This window comes from Rhinopithecus roxellana, chromosome 5, assembly GCF_007565055.1.
Source record: "Rhinopithecus roxellana isolate Shanxi Qingling chromosome 5, ASM756505v1, whole genome shotgun sequence".
Taxonomy (NCBI): Eukaryota; Metazoa; Chordata; class Mammalia; order Primates; family Cercopithecidae; genus Rhinopithecus; species Rhinopithecus roxellana.
The window spans coordinates 124536260-124554674 of NC_044553.1; the positions used below are offsets into that span (position 1 = coordinate 124536260).

The 18415-nt window shown below is 42.3% G+C and overlaps 1 protein-coding gene across 1 annotated transcript in view; it reads left to right on the forward strand.

Annotated features, from left to right (window-relative positions):
* FAM189A1 (family with sequence similarity 189 member A1) overlaps window positions 1-18415 on the forward strand; it is a 455305-nt gene that overhangs the window by 406354 nt on the left and 30536 nt on the right. The window contains exon 5 of the mRNA XM_030931413.1: window positions 17015-17122. Coding sequence (XP_030787273.1) covers window positions 17015-17122 — 108 coding nt within the window. The remainder of the gene's footprint in view (window positions 1-17014; window positions 17123-18415) is intronic.

Here is an 18415-nt window from a genome sequence, read left to right on the forward strand (position 1 = left end):
TCTTTGGTTTTCTTGCTGGGGGGCGGAGGGAGACAGGATCCCACAGCAGACACTGCAGCTGTGCCTGGCTTGGGATCATCTTGCATGTTACATCCTGGAATGCACAGGGCTGAACAGACAGTAGAGTGTCCAGGATGTGAGTGACGGTGGCTTTGTCACAGGTGTTATTTATGGCTGAACCTGCATTCCTCGAAATATGAAATGTTGAACTGCTCAGGACAGCTGGACCTGCAATCAGAGGACTAATGGTGTTTTGGATGCTTTAATGATAGAGGATAGAAAAACCCACTCTCTTAATCAGTTCAGGCTGTGCTGTGGTTTGAGTAGTACCCCAAAAGTTCATGTGTTAGAAACATAATCCTCAATGCCACAGTCAGTGTTTGAGGTCAAGTTTAATAATAGGTGATTGGGTCATGAGGGTGGAGCACTCATGTATGGATTGTCATTATCATGGGAGAGGTTATGGTGAGAGTGGGTTGTTATAAAGGGAGTCTGGCCTCTGGTGCCTCTCTCTCTGTCGCACACACTCACTTCCACTTTCTGCCCATCACCTTCCACCACGGGAGGACCCCCACCAGATGCTGGCCCCATGCTCTAGCACTTCCCAGCCTCCAGAACTGTGGGCCAAATAAACTTATATTCTTTGTAAATTACCCAGTCTGTTATTCTGTTACAGCAGCAGAAAATAGAGTAAGACAGGTTGCTGTAACAGAAAGCTTTAGATGGGGTGGTGTAAACAGCAGACATTTATTTCTCACAGTCAGGAGGCTACAAGTCTGAGATCAAAGCCCTCTTCCTGTTTTACAAAGGGGAGCCTTCTCACTGTGTCCTCACATGGTGTGGGGCAGCGGGCAGCAGGGAGGAGGGGAGAGAGAAGGGAAATGAGGAATTTAAAATTATACTGTCACAGACTATGCACACATACATACTCACACATACGCACAAAGTCTTGTTGTGGTCTTTGTTGGAATTCCATTGGATTTATAAGTTGATTTGGAAAGAATTAATGTATTTATAGTATTGAATCTTCCTATTCATGACTACAGTGTCTCATTATTTATTTGTTCTCAACACATTTTTCCATCTTTTTCTGTATTTATTCTTGGCTACTTTACATTTTTCACTATTGTAAATCATATCTAAAAAATTTATACTTGCTGTTTGTTGGTAGTGAATGAATTTTGCATATTGATTTTATATGCAGCAACATTGCACAACTATTATATTTAGTTCTAAATATTTGGAAATGTTATTGAGTTTTCTGTATGAATATTTGTATCATCTTGGACAGTTTTTCTTCCTTCCCAGTTTGAACACAGTGTATTTCTTTTGCCTGTCTTCTTACAATGACTTGGACTTGTGTGTAGAATAGAAGTGATATTGGCAGCAATCCCCATCTCCTTCCGGATATTTGCTGTAGGGTTCCTTGAGTTAAGGGAGCTGCTGTCTATTTCAAGTTTATTAGAGGCTTTTACACTAGTGTTGAAATACCATTGCTATTTTGCATCTATTGAGATTGTCATATAGTTTTTCTCATTTAATGTAGTGAATTCCATTAATAAATTACATTATGTTAAAACATCCTTGTAATACAGGAATAAACCACATTTGGTCATAATGTTTTTTAAAATGCTGCTATATTTGGTTTGTCAATATTTTATTTAGGACTTTTGCATCTAGGTTCACGAGGAAGAATTCTCCTCTCTTCTTTTTACATCTAGATCTGCCTTATTTGTTTTTTAAAGACAGCCAATTATCCCAACACAAGTAATATGGTGTGCTTCTTTTATTGTAACAGGATCTCAAGCTGGACTCTCTATTCTGTCCCTTTACTGATGCCACCCTATACTATTATTGTAGATTTAGGGTACATTTTGATGTGTGCAAAACCTTTTTTTCCCCAAAAGGTTCTTGACAATGCTTGTTGTTTTCATTCCCATAAATTTAGGGTAAAGCCAAATATTTAAAAGTGGTGTTTTGTTCAACATTGTTTTAAAGCTAGAGGCTCATTAGGATCACAGTGAGTTTTCAGAAATCCAGAATTTATAGGAAAGATTTCTGTATGTATATATGCATATATGTATATAATCTATCTCATATATACAAACACAAAGATACATACATGTATGTATATACACAGAGAAACATTTTTTGCCTCATTACTTTGCCTTGAATATCAGAAAAATGGCAAATAGTTTTCTTCTTAAAACTTCATAAAACTGTAAGATAATTAGTCTATGATTATTTATACAGATGATCATGTAGGCAATTTACAGCCATCCACTAAAGGGTAAAAGCTATTGTTTCAGATGACAAAAGCCAGGTTTTCAACGACCAAATAGGGTGCAGTTCTGAACCCTTGCAGAGAGCAGTGTGAACTCCCTCCTGGGTCCTTGCCCAGAGTTAAAAGTGCCATTGAGCAAACGGAGGCACCATGTGGGGAGCAATCCTGCCCTGTTGGAGCAGCGCTTGTGTTACTGGTGGTGCCTGCGTGGCCAAAGCAAGGCCAAAATCCATCAACCTTTTTAGGGATTGTAAATGGATGTTTGCCTCTTGAAATTGTAGCTTACACAGATTTCTCTATGAATCACTTACCTTCTCCATAGCCTAATTTTAGCTCCTTTTGTAGGATCAGTATTTAAGCCAGCCACAAAGACCTCTGTGGACTATAACTGCTTTCTACAGAGACAAATTAAATGGTCCTAGATCTGCTCCAGGAAGTATCTCGTCACTCTAGAAATTTCATGGAAAATTTAAATTACAGATTTTACACACACACGCTGATTGTGCTACCGAGAGTCTTTGTACAGAGTCTTGCACCGCATTACTTTATTTATTTAGGGCTTGTAACTGTGTGTACTAGGTTTTTTAAAATTCTTTTTTTCCATAAGTTACTGGGGTACAGGTGATGTTTGGTTACATGAGTGAGTTCTCTAGTGGTGTTTTGTGAGATTTTGGTGCACTCGCCACCCAAGCAGTATACACTGCACCCTATTTGTAGTCTTTTATCCCTCTCCCGCCTCCCACTATTCTCCCCATTGTTTCATTCTTGGGCCTTTGAATCATTCTTATTCCCCACGTTGTATCATTCTTATGCCTTTGCATCCTCATAGGTTAGCTCCCACATATCAGTGAGAACATATGATGTTTGGTTTTCCATTCCTGAGTTACTTCACTTAGAATAAGAGTCTCCCAGTCTTATCCAGGTCACTGCAAATCCTGTTACTTTATTCCTTTTGATGGCTGAGTAGTATTCCATCATATGTATATACCACGGGTCCTTTATCCACTCGTTGATTGATGGGCGTTTGGGTTGGTTCCACAATTTTGCAAGTGTGAATTGTGCTGCTGTAAACAAACGTGTGCAAGTATCTTTCTCATATAATGATTCTTTTTCCTCTGGGTAGATAGCCAGTAGTGGGATTACTGGATCAAATAGTAGCTCTACTTTTAGTTCTTTAAGGAGTCTCCACACTATTTCCCATAGTGGCTGCGCTAGTTTACATTCCCACCAGCAGTGTAGAAGTGTTCCCTGATCACAGCATCCACAGCAACAGCTACTATTTTTTTGATTTTTTTGATTATGGCCATTGTTGCAGGAGTGAGCTGGTATCACATTGTGGTTTTGATGTGCATTTTCCTGATCATTAATGATGTGGAGCATTTTTTCCCATGTTTGTTGGCCATTTGTACATCTTCTTTTGAGAATTGTCTGTTTATGTCAGCCCACTTTTTGATGAGATTCTTTGTTTTTTTCTTATTGATTTGTTTGAGTTTGTTGTAGATTCTGGATATTAGTCCTTTGTCAGATGTATAGATTGTGAAGATTTTCTGTCACTCTGTGAGTTGTCTGTTTACTCCACTGACTGTTTCTTTTGCCCCACAGAAGCTCTTTAGTTTAATTCAATCCCAGCTATTGATCTTTGCTTTTATTGTATTTGCTTTTGGGTTCTTGGTCATGAAGCCCTTGCTTAAGCCAATGTCTAGAAGGGTTTTTCCAATGTTATCTTCTAGAATTTTTATAGTCTCAGGTCTTAGATTTAAGTCTTTTAATCCATCTTGAGTTGATTTTTGTATAAGGTGACAGATGTGGATCCAGTTTCATTCTCCTTCATGTGGCTAGCCAATTATCCCAGTACCATTTGTTGAAAAGGGTGTCCTTTTCCACTTTATGTTTTTTGTTTTGTTTTGTTTTGTTTTGTTTTTTTGCTTTGTCGAAGATCAGTTGGCTTTACGTATTTGGATTTATTTCTGGGTTCTCTATTCTGTTCCATTGGTCTATGTGCCTGTTTTTATACTAGTACCGTGCTGTTTTGGCAACTTTGGCTTTATAGTATAGTTTGAAATCAGGTAGTGTGATGCCTCCAGATTTATTCTTTTCGCTTAGTCTTGCTTTGGCTATGTGGGCTCTTTTTTGGTTCCATATGAATTTTAGAATTGTTTTTTCTAATTCTGTGAAGAATGATGGTGGTATTTTGATGGGGATTGCAGTGCATTTGTAGATTGCTTTTGCTAGTATGGTCATTTTCACGATATTGATTCTACCCATCCACGAGCATGGGATGTGTTTCAATTTATTTGTGTTGTTTATGAATACTTTCAGCAGTGTTTTGTAGTTTTCCTTGTAGATGTCTTTTGACTCCTTGGTTAGGTATATCCCCAAGTATTTTATTTTTTTGCAGCTATTGTAAAGAGGGTTGAGTTCTTGATTTGATTCTCTGCTTGGTCACTCTTGGTGTATAGAAGAGCTACTGACTTGTGTACATTCATCTTGCATCTGGAAATTTTGCTGAATTCTTTTATCAGCTATAGAAGATTTCTGGAGGAGTCTTCAGGATTTTCAAGGTAAATGATCCTATCGTCAGCAAACAGTGACAGTTTGACTTCCTCTTTCCCAACTTGGATGCCCTTTATTTCTTTCTCTTGTCTGATTGCTGTGGCTAGGACTTCCAGTAGTATGTTGAAGAGGAGTGTTGAGAGTGGGCATCCTTGTCTTGTTTCAGTTCTCAGAGGGAATGCTTTCAACTTTTCCCCATTCAGTATTATGTTGCCTTGTGGTTTTATCATAGATGGCTTTTATTACATCGAGGTATGTCCCTTGTATGCCAATTTTGCTGAGAGTTGTAATCATAAAGCAATGCTGGATTTTGTCAAATGCTTTTTCTGCATCTATTGAGATGATTTTGTTTTTAATTATGTTTATGTGGTATGTCACATTTATTGACTTGCATATGTTAAACCATCCCTGCATTCCTGGTATGAAACTCACTTGATCATGGTGTATTGTCTTTTTGATATGTTGTTGGATTCAGTTAGCTAATATTTTGTTAAGGATCTTAGCATCTGTGCTCATCAAGGATATCGGTCTGTAGTTTTATTTTTTGGTTAGGTCCTTTCCTGGTTTTGTTATTAGGGTGATGCTGGCTTCATAGAATGAATTAGAGAGGGTTCCTTCTTCTCTATCTTGTGGAATATTGTCAAAAGGATTCTTCTTAGAATATCTGGTAAAGTTCTGCTGTGAACCTGTCTGGTCCTGTACTTTTTTTTTGTTGGTAATTTTGTAATTACCATTTCAATCTTGCTGCTTGTTATTGATCTGTTCAAGGTATCTAATTCTTCCTGATTTAAGCTAGGAGGGTTATGTTTTTCCAGAATTTATCTAACTCTTCTAGGTTTTCTAGTTTATGTTGTAAAGGTGTTCATAGTAGCCCTGAATGATCTTTTGTATTTCAGTGGTGTCAACTGTAATATCTCCTGTTTCATTTCTTAATAGGTTATTTGGATTTTCTCTCTTCTTTTCTTGGTTAGTCTTACTAATGGTCTATAAATTTTACTTATCTTTTTAAAAAACCATCTTTTTGTTTCATTTATCTTTTGTATTTTGTTTGTTTGTTTGTTTCAATTTCATTTAGTTCTGCTCTGATCTTGGTTATTTCCTTTCTTCTGCTTGGTTTGGTTTTCCTCGTTTCTCTAGTTCCTTGAGGTGTGACCTTAGAATGTCAGTGTGTGCCCTTTCAGTCTTTTTGATATAGGCATTTAGGGCTGTGAACTTTCCTCTTGGAACCACCTCTGCTTTTATCCCAGAGGTTTTGGTAGGTTGTGTCATTATTGTTGTTCAGGTCAAAGAATTTTTTAATTTCTCTCTTGATTTCATTTTTGACCCAATGCTCATTCAGGAGCAGGTTATTTAATTTCCATGTATCAGCGTGGTTTTGAAGGTTCCTTTTGGAGTTGATTTCTAGTTTTATTCCACTGTGGTCTGAGAGAGTGCTTGATATAATTTCAGTTTTCTTAAATTTGTTGAGTCTTGTTTTATGGCCTCTGATACGACCTGTCTTGGAGAAAGTTCCATGTGCTGTTGAATAGAATGTGTATTCTAAGGTTGTTGGATGAAATGTTCTGCATATATCTTTTAAGTCCATTTGTTCCAAGGTATAGTTTAAATCCATTGTTTCTTTGTTGACTTTCTGTCTTGATGACCTGTCTAATGCTGTCAGTGGAGTATTGAAGTCCCCCACTGTTATTGTGGTGCTGTCTATCTCATTGCTTAGGTCTATTAGTAATTGCTGTATACATTTGGGAGCTCTAGTGTTAGGTGCATATATTTTTAGGATTATGATATTTTCCTGTTGGACAAGGCCTTTTACTATTATATAATGTTCCATTTTGTCTCTTTTAACTGATACTGTTTTAAAGTTTGTTTTGTCTGATATAAGACTAGCTACCCCTGCTCTCTTTTGGTGTCCATTTGTGTGAAATGCCTTATTCCACTCGTTTACTTTTAGTTTATGTGAGTCCTTACATGTTAGGTGTGTCTCCTGAAGGCAGCAGATAGTTTGTTGGTGAGTTCTTATCCATTCTGCGGTTCTGTATCCTTAAAGTAGAGCATTTAGGCCATTTACATCCAATGTTAGAATTGAGATGTGAGGTACCACTGCATTCATTGTGCTATTTGGACTTTGGTTTTTTGTTTTTTGTTTTTGCCTTTTCACTGGTATTTTTGTTTTATAGGTCCTGTGTGATTTATGCTTTAAAGAGGTTCTGTTTTGATGTGTTTCCAGGATTTGTTTGAAGATTTAGAGCTCCTTTTAGCAGTTCTTGTAGTGGTGGCTTGGTAGTGGCGAATTCTCTCAGCATTTGTTTGTCTGAAAAAGACTGTATCTTCCTTCATATATGATGCTTAGTTTTGCTGGATACAAAATTCTTGGCTGATAATTGTTTGGTTTGAGAATACTGAAGATAGGGCCCCAATCCCTTCTAGCTTGTAGGGTTTCGGCTGAGAAATCTGCTGTTAATCTGATAGGTTTTCCTTTATAGGTTACCTGGTGCTTCTGTCTCACAGCTCTTAAAATTCTTTCCTTTGTCTTAACTTTGGATAACCTGATGAAAACGTGCCTAGGCGATGATCTTTTTGCCATGGATTTCCCAGGTGTTCTTTGTTCTTCTTGTACTTGGATATCTAGATCTCTAGCAAGGCTGGGGAAGTTTTCCTTGAGTATTCCCCCAAATACGTTTTCTAAGCTTTTGGAATTCTCTTCTTCCTCGGGAAAATTGCTTATTCTTAGGTTTGGTCATTTAACATAATCCCAGACTTCTTGGAGGCTTTGTTCATATTTTCTTATTCTTTTTTCTTTTCTTTGTTGGATTGGGTTAATTCAAAGACCTTGTCCTTCTTTGAGCTCTGAATTTCTTTCTTCTACTTGTTCAATTCTATTCCTGAGACTTTCCAGGGCATTTTGTATTTCTGTAAGTGTGTCCAATTTTTCCTGGATTTTTTATTGTTTTTTTCTTTTAGCTATCTATTTCCTTGACTGTTTCTCCCTTCACTTCTTGTATCGTTTTTTGGATTTCCTTGCATTGAGCTTCGCCTTTCTCTGGTGCCTCCCTGATTAGCTTAATAACTAACCTTCTGAATTATTTTTCAGGTAAATCAGGGATTTCTTCTTGGTTTGGATCCATTGCTGGTGAACTAGTGTGATTTTGTGGGGTCAGAGGGGTGTTAAAGAGGCTTGTTTTGTCATATTACCAGGGTTGGTTTTGTGGTTCCTTCGCATTTGGGTAGGCTCTGTCAGAGGGAAGGTCAGGGCTGAAGACTGTTGTTCGGATTCTTTTGTCCCACGGATTGTTCCCTTCATGTAGTAATCTCCCCATTTTCCTATGGATGTGGCTTCCTGTGAGCCGAGCTGCAGTGATTGCTGCCTCTCTTCTGGGTCTGGCCACTCAGCAAGTCTACCCAGCTCCGGGCTGGTTCTGGGGGTTGTCTGCACAGAGTCCTGTGATGTGAACTGTCTATGGGTCTCTCAGCCGTGGATACCAGCACCTGTTCCAGTGGAGGTGGTGGGGGGTGTGCAGTGGGCTTTGTGAGGGTTCTTAGCTTTGGTGATTTAATGCTCTATTTTTGTGCTGGTTGGCCTCCTGCTGGGAGGTGGTGCTTTCCAGAAAGCAGCTGTAGTAGTTTGGAGAGGGACCTGGGGTGGGCTGAGATGCAGAACTCCCAAGATTATCTGTCCTTTGTCTTCTGCTACCAGAGTGGGTAGGGAAGGAACATCAGGTGGGGGTGGGGCCAGGTGTATCTGAGCTCAGACTCTCCTTGGGCGGGTGTTGCTGCAGCTCCTGTGGGGGATGAGTGTGCGATTCCCAGGTCACTGGAGTTGTGTACCTAGGAGGATTATGGCTGCCTCTGCTGAGTCATGCACGTTTTCAGGGAAGTGGTGGAAAGCTTGCAATCACAGGCCTCACCCAGCTCCCACACAAACTGAAGGGCCAGTCTCACTCCCACCATGCCCCCTCCAACAGCCCCAAGTCTGTTTTCAGGTAGTGGGCAAGACAGGCTTGAGAACTTGCCCCAGGCTACCCATCTCCCAGCTGCAAAAGAAAGGGCTTGTTCTTCCCTGCCTGTGGAGAGTCTGCACACCAGATTTGCGCCCTCCCCGGATTTCTGGCCAGGCGGCTTCTAACCCTGTTCAAATTGTTACAGATTTCAGCTAGAGATTTCCTTCTCCCTGTTGAGTTTTCCCCTCTCTCCTCTGGCGGCCCTCCTGGTGGATCCCTGTGGTGCCAGGCAGCAATGGCCTGCTTGGGGACCCAGGGAGCTCCCGGGGCCTTTCCCGCTGCTTCCTCTACTTCTATATTTCACTCGACTCTCTAAATTGAGTCAGCTCCAGGTAAGGTTGGAAACTTCTCCCGCAATACTGACCTTCATTTTCTCCAGTAGGGGTGTGTGTTTGGGAGAGGATGCTGTCCCTTTCCCACTTCCGCAGTTTGGGCACTCACAGTATTTGGGGTGTCTCCCGGGTCCTGCAGGAGCAGTTGGCTTCCTTCAGAGGTCTGTAGGTCCTCTCAGGGTTGCTGGGTTGTTCTTACAGTCGATCTGGAGCTAAAATTCACAATGCAAGCCTTGCACATTGCTGTGTCCAGAGCTGCAATCTAGTCCTGCCTCCCATCCACTATGATCCTATGGGTGCTGCATTACTTTATTTAAAGGTGAGGGTGAATTTTCTGTGTGTGGTTAGAAACTTGGAAATTATGCATATAATTTCCTTCAAGTCTGAATTTACAATTCAGAAGAGAACAATGAGATAGCCTGTAAAATTTCAAATATTTAGCAGCCACCTATTTTGAATGAGATATTCTACTATACAGAGTAGCAAAAGACTTCATCTCTGCTCTTGATGTTCTCACAAGATGGAGATGGAAATAAACTGCCAGGAACTGCAGGGTCTGAACTTTTAACCTACTTTCAAGCTAACAAACTAGTCTGTTACTGTTTACTGTTACTTTCCTGGCAAAAAGACATGAGATTCCTGGTTCAGAGACAAGGGACTTTATTACTCATGGCAAAAGCGGTAGCCAGAGCTCTAGGCTGGTGTGTGTCAGTTCCCCATGCCCTGGGGTCTCAGGTGATGCTAAGGGCCCACCATGGATGCCTGCACATGTGTGGTGAACACTGAGCTTGGGGAATCCCTGCCTTTGTACTGAACCTACACTTTGTCTAGGGAAGACGTTACCTCCTTCCTCAAGGTTTCTGGGTGCAAACATAGCCCTGGGAAATGGGTCTACAAAGAGCAGTCAAGGTCTTACATTCTTGGCACACCTAGCAGGAACTTGAGGGCATGCTCAGATCCCATGGCAGACTACCTCTCCCAACATAGATCTGTGAGGAGCGTCAGGTCCGTGACCAGTGTCTACCATCACAAGGCCATAAAGAATAAATGGTGCAGGCATTTAAGAGGATAATTCAGATAAAGCCCAACCCCCATCCCTTATAAGTATTAGCATGTACACAGCTATTGCTGGATATTTCCTCATCACTTTTGTTTTATGCTGTGGAATTCTCCTTATCATCATACCTTCTGTCATTATATCTTGACTGATAATGGGTTCCCATGGGACCTCTTTCTTTTTTCTAAGAGAGAAGACATAGGAAAGAAACTACTGAAAGAACTAGCAGAAATAGGTGTAGGACAGTTTGTCCTCATTTTGTCCAGCAAGCAAAAGTATCAATGTCCTGAATTTTTTTTTTTTTTTTTTTTTCCTGAGACAAGAGTCTCACTCTGTCGCCCAGGCTGGAGTGTGGTGGTATGATCTCAGCTCACTGCAACCTCTGCCTCCCAGGTTCAAGCAATTCTCCTGCCTTAGCCTTCTGAGTAGCTGGGATTACAGGTACCTGCCACCACACCTACCTAATTTTTGTATTTTTAGTAGAGACGGGGTTTCATCATGTTGGCCAGACTGGTCTTGAACTCCTGACCTCAGGTGATTTGCCCTTAGCCTCCCAAAGTGCTGGGATTACAGGCGGGAGCCACCACGACTGGCTGGATGTCCTGAACTCTTAATGTTCTTAACATGTAGGCATATGTAAATTGTCATTGCTGTCACCATTCTCTGTTAATCGTATTATTAATATCCATAATTTACTTGAACTGAAGAGATTTTCGAAATAATTTATCGCTTGTAGCTTTGCCTAAGTATCTAAAACATTTTTTCCTCTTGTGTTTGTTCTATACATCATTCATTATATACATAACTTCCTTAACTTTATTAGCATTAATAACATCAAAATGCTAATAACATCAGAATGTCCAGCAGCAAAACTCAATACCAGCCATGAAAGACCTGCCTGCTTTCCATATTGCCATTTTGAATTACCTTGTAAAGGGATTTTATAGAATGTGGATGTCAGTGTCTGTAACGGACTCTGATAAAACTTTCAAAAAGCAGAGATAGCCTGGCCAACACGGTGAAACCCCATCTCTACTAAAAAAAAATACAAAAATTAGACAGGAGTGGTGGCATGTGCCTGTAGTCCGGCTAGTCGGGAGGCTGAGGCAGGAGAATCGCTTGAACCTGGGAGGCAGAAGTTGCAGTGAGCCAAGATCACACCACTGCACACCAGCCTGGGTGACAGAGTGAGACTCCATCTCAAAAAAAACAACAACAACAACAACAAACAGAGATAAAGGCATTATTTAAGCCAAAAAAGAATTCTGAAGAAACACACAAACACAATACCAGGTGGTTTGCAGTTACTTAGAAACACAGCAAGCATTGAAACAGCTGGAGGGAAAAGTCTTTCGGGCACGTGTTTCAAATGAATACCTTTCATGAGACATGAAGCAGGACTGCCTCATGAAGCCTATGCAGACGAAGGTCAGAGTTGGTGTTTCTGTGAGTAGTTTCATTTGGTAGCATATGCAAAATTAATATTTTAGAAGGGCATTCATTTAAATAACAGTGGACTGTGTGGTCAATAAAGTTGAAATTTCTAGACTGAGGACAAAGTAAAGGTATTGTTTATATTTTAGCAATGGTACATTAAGAGATGTCACTATTGGCTGGGAGCGGTGGCTCATACCTATAATCCCAGCACTTTGGGAGCCCAAGGCGGGTGGATCGCCTGAGGTCAGGAGTTTGAGACCACCCTGGCCAACATGGTGAAACCTCATCTCTTCTAAAAATACAAAAATTAGCTGGGCGTGGTGGCGTATGCCTGTAATCTCAGCTACTCGGGAAGCTGAGGCAGGAGAATCACTTGAACCCAAGAGGTGGAAGTTGCACTGAGCCGAGATCATGCCACCGCACTCCAGCCTGGGCGACAGAGCGAGACTCCATCTCAAAAAAAAAAAAAAAAAAGGATGTCGCTATTTTAGTTATAACTTTGAATTGCCCTCCTGAGATACATAAAATATATACTTAAAGAGTTCTAATTATGACGTCATTCACCAGCAGGATTGTTTTAGGACTACAGTGAGTCCAACTTCCTGCTCAAAAATGTGCTAAAGCTTCTGGCTGAGCCTTGAGACGTTTTAGAAGCTCTTCCTCACGGGAGAGAAAAGGCACCCAGCCAGCTACTGTGCACACGGATAAATCTGTCAGTTATCTAGAATCCAGCACAGAATTCATGTCACTTAGAGGAAAACTATGCTGAGGTGTATCTTTAAGGTGAGAATGGTAATTTCATCAAAGAAATGCCCTCTTCTGGAGGGAGCCTGCAGAGGCCTCCAGGCCCCTGAAGTCTGATGGATCTGGAGAGGGGAAGGAGGACACACAGGGGCCCGCAGATACATCAAGGACATCCACAAGGTGAAGGCACATTTGAACTCTGTAGGGATGACTCCTGGTCCACACCTCCGGTTCTGATCTCCATCCTCAGCCCCAGACCCAAATTTCCAACCACTCGCTAACATCTCAGTGGGTCAGGACCACTGCTAACTCAGCCTCCACATGTCCCAGACCACTTCAAGTGTGTGTTTTTTTTGTTTTTTGTTTTTTTTCTTCTTCCAGACAGAGTCTCACTTTGTCAGCCAGGCTGGAGTACAATGGCATGATCTCGGTTCACTGCAACCTCCACCTCCCAGGTTCAACCAATTCTCCTGCCTCAGCCTCCTGAGTAGCTGGGATGACAGGCATGCACCATCACTCCCGGCTAAATTTTTTTATTTTTAGTGGAGACGGGGGTTTCACCATATTGGTCAGGCTGGTCTCGAACTCTTGACCTCAAGTGATCCTCCTGCCTCAGCCTCCTAAAGTGCTGGGATTACAGGCGTGAGCCACTGTGCCCAGCCTGTTGAGGTGTTCTTTAAGACTGCTTCTCTCCCACAGTCCCTCGCCCATGCACAGGCATCTCATGTTTCCACTCACCAGAATCATCTTTCTACTATATCTGCACCCTCATCCTGGACTCCCCTACCCTGGTAAACAGCCATGCCCTTTTGTTCTCAACTTCAGAGTCTCCCTCAGACCGGCATCTGTGTGCCTCCTCCTGGTCTCTGCTTGACTCCTCTCCAATACCTCCTCACAGGTCACTGCCCTATGTCCAGTCTCTCACCTCAGCTGATGTTTACTCCATCTCTAGTTCTGTGCTAGGCCCTTCCTGCAAAGGTATCTTTCTCAATCAATTGTGAAAACAGGTTGCATGGGCCAGGCACAGTGGCTTGCACCTGTAATCCCAGCACTTTGGGAGGCTGAGGCGGGTGGATCCCTTGAGGTCAGGAGTTTGAGACCAGCCTGGCCAACGTGGTGAAACCCCAGTCTCTACTAAAATACAAATACAAAAACAATTAGCCAGGCATGGTGGTGGGCACTACCAGTGAGCCAAGATCACGCCACTGCACTCCAGCCTGGGTGACAGAGCGAGACTCCATCTCAAAAAAAACCACCACCACTAACAACAACAACAACAAAAACCAGGTTGTATGACCCCTTTCCCAGCATCACACATCTTCGGTGGCATTCCATCACCTGCAAAATACAATCCAGGCTCCTCAGCCTCCTCCAGCCCCACCTGTGCCTCCTGTTTGCCACAACTAAGCCCCCATCCTGCTCTACCTCTAGCAGCTGCAGGAGCAGGGAGGGCAGTGGAGATGCCTATAGTAACATGCACATGCCCTAAGGCAGTCCGCCTAGTCCTGCTACAAACACTTAGAAAATGCAAACAAAAAAGCCACTGAGAGCCTCTGGCCCAGATGGAGTAGCAGGACACTGGATTTAACCTCATGCCTGAAACAGCCCCCAAAATGGACATGGTGTAGGAAGACACTATCAGGTATTCAAGGACCCTGATCCCTGAGGGGTGGGCAATAAACGAGGTGAGCCCTGTGATTGCCCCGGCTTACTGCCTTGAGAGAGTTTCCAGGTTCAGTGCTGGAAAGGGAACTCAGCAGGGTCCCTGCAGACTCCCTGAGGTAGGCTTAAAGAGCTGAGAGTCTGAGGGGGATCAAGGCCTGGAGACAAGAGTTCTCAGGACAGAGCACCAGCGAGGGTGGAGCTGCACCAGGAGAGAACCAAGGGGGTCTTCAGAGGGTCTGCCTGGAGTTGTCAGTTGGATGCTGGTTAGCACCTGCATATGGAGAAACGACCTGAGTCTGGGAGAAGAACTGCCTGAAAGGTTTAGTGGTAACAGTGCCTGGTGCTCACACAGGAACAGCGCCTGTTCCTGCATCATTCAGGGACTCTGATAGGCCTTACCTCCAAAGTGGTGAATAGTTAGCCCTAGACTGAGCCTTGCCTTGGTTCTGCCTAACGCTTCTTTTTTGTTTTGTTTTGTTTTGTTTTGTTTTGTTTTGTTTTTCTTTTTTTGAGATTGAGTCTCGCTCTGTTGCCCAGGCTGGAGTGCAGTGTCGCGATCTCGGCTCACTGCAAACTCCGCCTCCCGGGCTCACGCCATTCTCCTGCCTCAGCCTCCTGAGTAGCTGGGACTACATGTGCCCACCACCTCGCCCGGCTAATTTTTTGTATTTTTAGTAGAGACAGGGTTTCACTGTGTTAGCCAGGATGGTCTCAATCTCCTGACCTTGTGATCCACCCGCCTCGGCCTCCGAAAGTGCTGGGATGACAGGCGTGAGCCACCACACCTGGCCGGTTCTGCCTAACGCTTCTTAAGTTCAGGACTCATTTTTCTGTCTTCACATGTGTACGGGGTTCTATAAACTTGGGAAAGTGTTTAAATACTGTATGTTAACCACCTTCCATAATATCCTAATCACACTTCTTTACTGTTTCACAGTGTGGGCTTGAGAACTGATGAGCAGATTCTGAGGAAGGGGATGGGACAGTGATGCCTCTAGAACAGGGAACTGTCCAGCAGATGTTACAGATTGGAATACCTGGGCTCATGTACACATGAACGAGCCCTGAGGATGCTGCTGGACTCTGCGTGCACACATCCTAGCGCATGCACAGGGCATGTCAGTGAGGGCGGCATTCCCCGTCTCCTCTTGAGGACTTGCCAACCCCTTGATTAGATAATTAATACTAATCTGATTAATGCCATCCCTTTGTGGTGAAAGATTCATCTATAGCTTTTTGCTTTTGATAGGTTTTTGAGTGTGTACAGTATTTTGTACACTTGTATATGAAAAGATTTAATTGAAGGACATACTATCATTCTAAATCTTTTTTTTTTTTTCTGTTTCTGGCATGGATTTGAGAGTAGACTTCTCCGTGAAGGATATATTGCACTTGGACTGTTAAAACTCCATGAAGTTTACCCTCTAAGATAGAGCACAAGATGGAGATGTCTGCTTTCATTATCTTAGTCATCTTATATTTTTATTTATAATACTCAACGTTCTAGCTAGCACTACAAGGCAAATAATAATAATAATAATAATAATAATAAAAGGTAACAAAATGGAAGGAAATCAATAAAACACTTCACAACAAAGGTTGTGAACCTTTGTGTATAGGTTTTTGTGTGAACATAAGTTTTTGTTTCTCCGAGATACATGTCCAAGAGTACAACTGCTGATTTGTATAGTAATTGCATGTTTAGTTTTATTTTAAAAACTGCAAAAATGCCTTCCAGAGTAGCTGAACAATTTTTAATTCCCACCAGCAGTGTATGAGTGATCGGGTTTCTCTGCATGATTGCCAACATTTAATGTCACTGTTTGTACAATTTTAGCTATTCTCACAGGTGCGTAATGATACCCCTTTATAAAAGGTCTTAATTTGCATTTCCCTGATGCTAATGATGTTGAACATCTTTTCACGGGCTTATTTGCCATCTGGAGATCCTCTTTGGTAAAGTGTCTGTTCATGTCTTTTGCCCATTTTCTAATTGCAATATTTGCTTTTTTTTTTTTTTTTTTTTTTGTACTGTTGAGTTATGAGAGTTCTTTATGTATTCTAGGTACTAGTTCTTTGTCAGATAGGTGGTTTGCAAATATTTTCCCCCAGACTGTAGCTTGTCTTTTCATATTTCATATAGAGTCTTAGTCAGTTCAAGCTGCTATTACAAAAATACCATAGCCTGGGTGGCTCTAACAACAGTCACTTCTCACAGTCCTGAAGTCTAGAAGTCTGAGATGAGTCTAAAGGGAATTATGCTGAGTGGAAAAAGCCAATTCTGAAAGGTTACATGCTGTGCAGTCCACTTATGCAACATTCTTGAAATGACAAAATTATAAAAAATGGAAAACAGACTAGTGATTGACAGGGGATCAGAACTGGGGGTTAAATGGGGAGCAGGGAAAGAGAGGTGAGTGTGTCTATAAAAGGTCAACGATGGGGGGACCCATGTGGTGATGGGACTGTTCTGCATCCTGACTCCACCAATGTCACTATCTGGCTGTGATATTGAACTATAGATTTGCCAGATGTTACCATTGAGGGAAAACGTCTTACAATTGCATGTGAATATACAACTATCTCAAGATAAAAAGTTTCACTTGAGTTATAGGCTGTGATTGATAAAAATTGCCCACCTCCTTAAATGTTGGCCACCTTAGGATTTTCTTAGACATGTTACTGACTACCTAATAATTATCAAAATTGTGAAACACGTTGTTGAGTATTATGAATACTCTGATCATCATTGTAACGGAATAGACAAATGTGTTTCTATGAGAGGCCAATTTTGATTATAAGAAAACACAGACACACACAAAACAAAACCTCTGTCAAATGGATGGCAATCGACCTGGCTCATGCTGGGCCCTGGCAGGAGGTCTAAGGATTCTGCCATCTGGGATTTCGGGATGAGGCTGACATTCTCCTGCCCCTTTCCTTGCAGGATCTCCTCTTCAGCGTGTGCGCCCTCAACGTCCTGTCCACCATCGTGTGTGCATTGGCCACAGCCATGTGCTGTATGCAGATGGTCTCCTCTGACGTCCTGCAGATGGTGAGTGGCTGATCCCCTCCTCCTCTACCCAGTTTGAAACCAGTGTAGAAGTGGACACTTCTGGCTTCAGCAGTGGCCCCTGACGGTCCATGGCACCTGGCGTTTTCCTTGTGTTGCCCTCTGGCAGACCAAGCATCTGCACATGTGGCGCCACTGATGTATTTATTTTAGGTGTTGTTGGAGCTCCATATTGACAGGGTTCTGCCACTGTCGTGTTCTCTAGGATGGCCCCTGGCATGTGCCCTTGAGTCCATGTCGTGAAATTCCTGCAGCCCTGGACATCCCCTGGACCCAGTACCTCCAAAGCAAGGTGCCTTCCTCGGGCTTCAGAATTCTCTTTTAATCCAGGAAGTTTAGGGGTGTTAGAAGATCAGTTCTTTTCCAGTTGGAAAATTGCTAACCTGTGCATTTTTGATTTGCTGATGAACCCTGAGCTCATACTCCAGCGGCCAGTCACTGGCCATCATTTGGCCCTTTGCCCAGGGTCGTACACAGGAAGCCCTGCCGCTCCCAGGGGCAGCAAGGCCAGGAGCATGGTTCACTAACACATGTTATAATATGTGGGTTATTAATACACATTTATAAATACACATCTCATAAATAGTGAAGGCTCTTCCTATTTTCAATGTGAATGGAACACAGCCTACTGATCAGAATGCTACTGAGTACAACAAAGAGAAATTGATGAAAAAATATCGTAAGGGTAGGAATATCTATGTATGTGTGTGTGTGTGTCTGTCTGTCTCTCTCTGTCTCTCAATTTGCCCATTTGAGACCTACCCTGCTTCCCACACAATGTTTTATGCATCTTATGCAAGAAAAGGCAGCTGGTTCTTATAGTGGGATTTTTTATGTTCTCTTCTTTGTCATTCACCCTGTGGCAGTCAACATCAGTTAATCAAGATACAAGGCCAGAGAGCATCATTACCAAGACGTTAAAAATTCATTGGTCCTAATTGCATGCCACGGGAGTCTCTCCCTCCCGGTGTATATCCACACAGCTGTCACAGCCAGGCTGCCCTTTCTGGGAGGCTGCAGTTTTCTGAAAGGTACCTAATTAAGCAGTTATTCGGTAACCATGAACTTCTGCCCTTGTTCATCGGGGCCTCGTGTTGGCAATTTTCTCCAGCGTGTTCTGTAAAGGAAAGGTTAAGTACCAGGGGTTTCTCCTCACCTCAGCAGATTTTACTGTTGATCTGTAAATATCACATCAGTTTGACCAACTTACAGAACTAAAGGCATGTAAATGCTGAAAGTTTGCATCTCCTGGTTTTATGCGTTAAAATAAAAATT